The 7,494-nt window shown below is 41.8% G+C and overlaps 1 protein-coding gene across 1 annotated transcript; it reads right to left on the bottom strand.

Moving 5' to 3' along the window:
- Positions 1-186: 186 nt before the first annotated feature.
- On the bottom strand, positions 187-1,667 carry MELLADRAFT_72677 (uncharacterized protein; the record flags this gene model as incomplete). The annotated part of the gene is made up of 4 exons (XM_007413723.1): positions 187-817; positions 888-1,411; positions 1,473-1,506; positions 1,580-1,667. 4 exons carry the CDS (start codon positions 1,591-1,593, stop codon positions 340-342), a joined length of 1,050 nt encoding a protein of 349 aa, XP_007413785.1.
- Between the last annotated feature and the right edge of the window lie 5,827 nt (positions 1,668-7,494).

The raw sequence follows: 7,494 nt of genomic DNA on the forward strand, positions 1-7,494 counted from the left end.
AATTGGGGCGCCTTGTGCGTTAGCTTGGTTGTACATACGAGGTAGAGGCAACCGGCACATGAATTTTTGGAGACAGCATAGGCTTTCGACCCTTCCGACCTCGAAGAACTGTTTCAAAGAGAAATCGTTGGCAGGGCAGCGAGCTAGTTGACAAGCCAAACCGCATCCTCTCATATCTCCGTACATAGCCATCACCAATGCTTGTCTATCAAATTTCCCAACACTGGTTCATACAAAAACAAACACGCTGCGTCATCAACGCATGAAAGCATATGGTACATCTGCTAATGATACAGAGAGAAAAGATACAGATACGGATCATTCCGGATCACGCTGACCCTACGAATCCCAATATCTGGTCCTCTTGTCCCGTGGCCTTTGGTTATCCCCACCTCTTCTTTTGCCTGCCATGATCTCTCGCATCTCATTGCGGTTATACAGATCAGCGTGAGCCATGGGGGTGCCCTGTTCTGACGGTGCACGATGTGAAGCGATGAGCGCTTGTGCTTTACGTCGCTCGGCATCAGAATCGACTCGCACAATCTGCACTATCGGTAAATTAGACGATTCGGGATGGGATACCGGGGGTAAACTAGGCATATAACAGTCCTCATCGGATTCCACGTCGTCGGATGTACGCTTGTTCAATGACATGGGAGGAGATGGCGATCTCGAAGCTTGACGTTTTTTCCAGCTCCGGCGAGTTGGTAATGAAGGTAGAATGGAAGAACCAGAACGACCAGATTCTCGCTGATGGAGATAGGTTTGAACGGATGAGAGCGGATCGTGCGTGTTCTTCAGTTGCTTGTCTTTGGATCTGTGTAACAGTAGAAACTGGTCAGTCTCATTGAAGGAAAATGACGATAGTCTGTAAGATGATGACTTGCGAGCGTTCTTTTATCTTTCGTTCCGATTGTTTCTTGTCTTCTCCATTTGTAAGATCGGATTGTGAGTACCATGGCTTGAGCTCATGAGCCGGTCGATCCAAGCGCATTGTGATCATTGCGTCCCATTTTTCGTCCGCCTTCTTCCTATCTCTTACATGCGATTCATTTTGATCAAGAATCTTGGAGTTTTCAAATTGTTTCGAAGTGGACTGATTCTCGAGGGAGGACCAAAAGTTGATGTGACCGTTCTTGGGATCAATGATGGATGAATTATCTGTCGAGCGCTTTGATGGCTCATCCCTTGAAGGTGGCGATGCCGGTTTCTTGCCTTTCAACTGATCCTCCAACACTTTTTCAATTCGTCTCTCTTTCTTTCTGCCACTCTCAGATTTGATTTGATCCTTTTGAGAACGAAGGAGTGTCAAGCGAGCTTCAGAGTTGGCAGCAATCGTCGATTGAGTCTTGGCTTCGGCTTCAAGTTCTGCTTTGAGTTCATCCCTTTTGACTCGTTCAACATTTTCGCGCTTTGGAAATGGGAGAATCAGTCAAGTTTCAACTATAAGTAGGTTCATTAATATCACCTACATTATAAACGTGGTAACTCTTGTGATAGAGGATACTGCGTTGAGATGGTTCGTCAATTTTGCGCTTCTAACAAAATAATGCCCTCGATGAAAGTGAAGAAGCCGCACTTGAGTTTTCCCATTGTGGCCCGTTCCTTGAGTTAATGATTGGTCGATACTTCTTCACTTCAGGGGTCGTTGAGGCTGTTGATTGGTTGAGGGCAGTTGCGAGTGAGAGTTAGATACCAGACCAGGTCCGATCCTGTCCACTCAGCAAGGACCTGACCCGATATCAAATTACAGCGAATAGACCCGCGGAAAGGCCGGGTAGGGTCTGGGCCAGCCTTCTGGCACTGCCAAACCTCGGGTCGCAGAATCATCATCGGATGCATATCCTCGGACATATATATCTTGTCCGAGGTCATTGATCCGAGGTATTGTTTTGGGTGAATTTGTTGGCTGTGAATCCGGTGAGGCAGTCCAGGCCTTTGCTTGACTTTGAGGAAATTGGCAAGTTGTCTTTAATTTTGATTGTGTGACCAATTTTTCAATCTCTCTGATGTTTTTGAACTTTTACCACCTGGAGTTTCTATAGTGGGTTGTGTCAAGACTATGATAACAATAAGTTTTGGCCCAAGATCTACGGCCGGCCACAAAATTAGATTTTTTGAGAAACTGAATACAATTCCAAAAGACTTCTTTACACTCTCATTCTGAAAATGATTTCTCAGCCCCATCAAAGACATCTTTCTTATATTTTCACTATGGAAATTTAGATTTTTCACTGGCTTTTACAGACTCATGGAGTCAAAGGTGCGGAGCTACTGATTTGGAGTTACCACTGTCTTGACACAAGCAACCATACCAGCCTTCTGGAGTGCAGCAGCAAACCGCTGAAGGCTTGCATGCTTGCATGCTTGACCAGGGCCATATCATACATATGTGACTGCATCAAACCAGCAGGATACCCGGCTTCAGGGTTGGCTGAAGTCACCAAGATGCCTCTGGAAATTGACTCTCAATGCACAATTCTGGCTCTCCAAAATCCCAAAACTCCCAAAAACCTCTCAAGTCACTTCAAAAGAATCCAACCTGTAGCTATCACTTGACAACACAACTGGGGAACACCATGTCTGTATCCTTGTAGCACGTTGATGTGCACACACCAAAGACTTTTGATACATACTTGAAAGATCCTTTAAAGAGGTATCCACAATAGTCACATCTTCCTTTTGTCAAGTGGGATGTGGACACACAGTTGATCCCAACTGCTGACAAAGGATCCCCCAAATCCTTTAGTCAAATGATCATTCACAAAGGGTATACAACACCAATATCAGTCTAAATCCTACCATATGATTTTCTGATTTTTTCAAACTCTCCGTGTGTGCATGTCAACGTGCTACAAGGATACCAACATGGTGGAAGCTACCTCTCATGTCAAAATTTCACCCAAAGCATGGCAAGGACTGGCCTACCATGGTTGCTGAGGAAGATGAGCTGAAGGCTTTGAAGCAAATATGTACCAACAAAAGTGAAGCTTTAAATGGATCCCAGATTGGATGCAAACCTATCAAATGTGATCATTTCTCAATAGAGACATTTACCAAAAGCTTACCATTTCCTTTCACATCTAAATCATATGTAATTGAAGAAAAATTCAAAAATATGGGTACAAAAGATTGGGAAATGGTTTTTAGGGCATTGTTAGTTGATTTGATGGTTCACAAAGGTTAAAATATGAAAGAGTATGATGATATTATTCAGCAACAACTTTAATCATGAGGATTGATAAAGAAGGAGTGAAATTGTTCAAGAAAGAGGGGGATTTGAGGATGGTGAATGAGGGTACTATGAGATTTATTCATATGTAATGATGTGATTGAGGGATTTGATGGTTGCCAAATGTCCTTTAATGATTTTTAAGGCAACTATGAATTGAATGATCAACAATGATCTTATGATGAAGAAGAAATCAATATTAGACATGAAAAGAGGCAAAAAGGTGTGAAAATTGTCAAAAATGGAGGTTTTCAGCTAATTACATATGTCAAAACTTGTCAGATCAGAATGTGCAATAGCTCCAGCAACTCAGGATGTCCTATTTCATGATGTACAACCTTTAAACCACTAGTAACCGAGGATTTGTGAAAAAGGAACCAAAGAGAATGGTGTGGATTTTGACTTTTGCGCTTACATCAACCCCGGGTAAGCAACGCTCACTGTTGCTGTTGCGCGGCGCGGCGTTGCGGGTTTTACACGGAGCTACTCTGCTGCACAGCATAGCTCTTTGGCAGTGACAGCCCGCAAAGCTTCCTACCCCATGGAAAATGGGTTTTTTTAAGAGCAACGCAGACACACATGTAGCACCGCAGACCGCAACTGTTGCGGGTGTTGCAGGGCCAAGAACACCATTCGGGTAGTTGTGAGCAAGGGGTCGATGCCCTTTCTACTTTGGGCAGATTTACGCCACATCATGATCCCCAACCCTTGCTTATACGCCTACATGAACCGATTTGGACACCTTTTCGACACATCTGGAGCTATGTCGATGACCGTGGTCAGGTACTGGAGCCCAGGGGCTCAAAAGCCTATACCTGAACTCATATTGAACTCACGTGTGTATGTAAGTTACATACACATGTGCAGCAACATTTACATTACAACTCATTTTATCAATATTTACAGCTCAATAACCTATTCATCATGCACCAAAAGTAGTTCATATTAGGCCAATTGACGATCAGTATCATGAGATCTACACGATGAGCTTTAGTAATCCCAAACTGGACCCCTTTACAAAAAAGTTACAATTCTAAAATTGGTTTTCAGATATGAGTATTTGGGGAAATCTCCTGTATTCATCATAAGAAGGTCTGTTCATCATTTAAGGATGGGTTTTCTTTAAAAGTGAAGGGGTTTCAACGCTTCTAGGCTGATGATCAACAAGAGAATGTTCAAGGAAGTGGAGCTGCAAGTATTGGACTTTGGAGCTTGACTTGTTCAGGTGAAAAAAGGGTTTGTTGTAAACTTGTGGGGTAGAAGGTGAGCTCTCATTTTTTGATTCAAGGGAGAGCTCTCTTTATACTCCCTGTTACATTTTGGCCATCTCGTGGTTGACATTTTGTTCTTATGCAGCTTCCTTGTATGCCTAGGGCTTGTTGCCAATGGTAGTGTTCAATTTGACAAATGCGGCTAGTTCCTTTGCCGCTTCTGTCATAGGGTTACTGGCCACATTTGGGTGTGATTCATTGTGGCCCAAGAGGGGTAACTTGTACCAATTCTTGCTTGGTTTATGAGGGTTTATGTCCCTCTTGTGGTAGCCAACTTCTTATTTCTTTTGTTTGGCTTTCCTTTCACTTTTCAATACGGAGCAACAGGCAATGCTGGAATGGCTGGACTATGTATAGACTCAAAGCAAGTTCTTACTCTTTCAAGATTGTATCTGTATTGTGTAATTGTCACCAGTCAAAGTAGTTTTCTTTCTCCATAGTCATTTTGTGATTTTGTCAAACTACCTTTGTAACCATGACTTACAAAAGCAATACCCAAGTTTTTGATCATAGCTTTAGACACTAGTTTTGGAGAAATTAGATCATAGATTGTCAGGTAAAGCTTCACCCACAAACACTTGACAAAGCTGCTGAGAGCTTTCAAAATGACACACCTTCTTGGGAAAGGTCACTGAACTCTGCTCAAAGTCTACATATGAACTCTCAAAACATACCTGAGAAGTAACCGTTTGTTCACTTTGAAGTCTTCCATTTAGCTATGTTAATTGGAGTATTCAATTATTTTGAACCCTGCTAACAATATCCGTTGTTCAAATTTATCACCTCAAAGAAAACATTTATAGTATCTGATCCAGTCCAAAGTTTGTCTTCCTGGGATTTTCTGCTGACATGAAAGTCTGGTGCATAGAACTTGTCCATAATAAAATTGAAAATGGGTCGGTTGATATAACATGAGGGAAACATGCACCCATGAAAAACTCCAAGAAGTATACTTTTAGTTAGAGCTAGGCTCTTTGATAAGTTTTTATTGCAAAGACTAGTCTTAAAGGCATGGCATTTGACTCTTTTCATCCACTGCGATCACAGCAATGGGCATTTTGTGTACCAATGCAATCTGGGGCAACACAAGGCAATGAAACACATTAAGATTTTGGCACGTTCTGCACCAAACAATTCTTGATCACCTGATTAAACAAGCTCATCCTGAAAACTTAAAAGTAGTACATATATAGCACTTTTTATAGTAGAGAAACAAAGCACAAGAACGCATAAGTCTGAAAGTAGCTTGGATTCCACACAGTTGATGTACCTATAGTAGAGAAACAAAGCACAAGAACGCATAAGTCTGAAAGTAGCTTGGATTCCACACAGTTGATGTGGAATCTCGGAGCCGACAGGAATGGGTTTTGTTGACTTTGGCACGTGATGTCTGTGCCGCAGTCGTGCCCAGGTCATGTGACTACAACACCCCCCCCACAACAAGTCACAGACATCCATAAGAAAAGATAATAAGGAAAAAATGAAGAACATCTCAAAAAATAAAAGCGCACAATTTTTTTAAGAAAAAGAACAAATAAAGTGACCCATGAAAAATGAAAAAAAGAATGTATAATAAATCATAAACAATAAAACATCCGCACAAAAAAGAAAAAAAACTCCTCCACTATTCCTCCTCATTTCCACACATAAAACATAATAGTTTTCTTCGTTATCTGGAATTCTTTCCCCCGAGACAGCAACCACATTCACCCAGCTGTGCTGGTATAGTCGACCGCCGTCTACGGAATCGGTTCCACCAGAAACGGAATTATGCGATATTTTTTGACATCGGAAGTGACAGTTGACATGTTTTGTTTTGACTTGTTTATATCGTGATGAATGAGTCTCAGATTTCGTAATGCCTGATCATGGAGTGTTGGTCCAAGTGGTTTCGTTAGGATATTGGCGCGTTGAGATTTGGTGTCTATCCAATGGAGAAATACTCGGCCTTTGTAAATTTGCTCATTGATATAATAAAATTCTCTGTCTGCATGTTGTGTTCTTTTATTCGATGAGTTGTCACTAGCTACGTGAATTGCTGATGTATTGTCGCAATGCATGTTCACGATGTTGCCTTTTCCGGTAATGTCTTCAATCAGATTTCTGATCCATATTGCATCTCTACATGCCGTCCCCATGGCCATGTACTCAGCATGACAAGTCGATGAAGCTACGCAGGTTTGCCTTTTTGATGTCCACAATATCGGACAATTTAGGTAGTATGTGATGTATCCGTGTGATGATCGTGCTCTCTCTCCTCCCCAGTTTGCGTCGACGTAAGTGTGTAACGGGGTGTCGACTTTAGACTTTATTGGTTTGATTTTCAGCTTCTGTACACCATTTGTATTGAGATATCTAATAAGGTGTTCAATCGCATTCCAATGTTGTCGTCTGGGGTCTGAGGAAAATCTAGCTAAGTAGTTCACTGCGTACGTAATGTCAGGTCGTGTCGCTACGGATAAATAGTTCAAGCTACCGATTGCTGATAGATATTTTTCACCGTTGACTTTTTCTTCTTCGTCTGTGGGTGAGCTGGGGATCTTCTGTAAGTTCATTGGCGTCTTTGCTGATCTTCCATCCTGGAGAAATGATTGAATGATCTTCTTTGTTAAGCCGGGTTGAGATAGTATAAAGCTTCCATCATCTTGACGTTCTACTTTTACACCTACTATTTGATCTAAAGATGTATCCCACTTGATTAATAATTGTTCTTTCATCTTGTCATGAATCTCTTGAAGTAATTCAGTTGAGCTACCAGTTACACAACCATCGTCACTGTGTAACCATATGACGCACGTCTCCTTTCCTCTACGGTAGATGTAGAGTGATTGATCGTATTGGCTACTCTTAAATCCCATTGATATTAAAATTTTGTCGATGTGTTTCCACCAGCATCTAGCACCTTGTTTAGTTCCATATAAAGCCTTCAATGCCTCTAAAACCTGATTTTTCTTCCTAGCTTCTACCATGTACCCCGTAGGTATTGAGAAA

The sequence above is a fragment of the Melampsora larici-populina genome (genome assembly GCF_000204055.1).
Source record: "Melampsora larici-populina 98AG31 unplaced genomic scaffold MELLAscaffold_38, whole genome shotgun sequence".
NCBI lineage: Eukaryota > Fungi > Basidiomycota > Pucciniomycetes > Pucciniales > Melampsoraceae > Melampsora > Melampsora laricis-populina.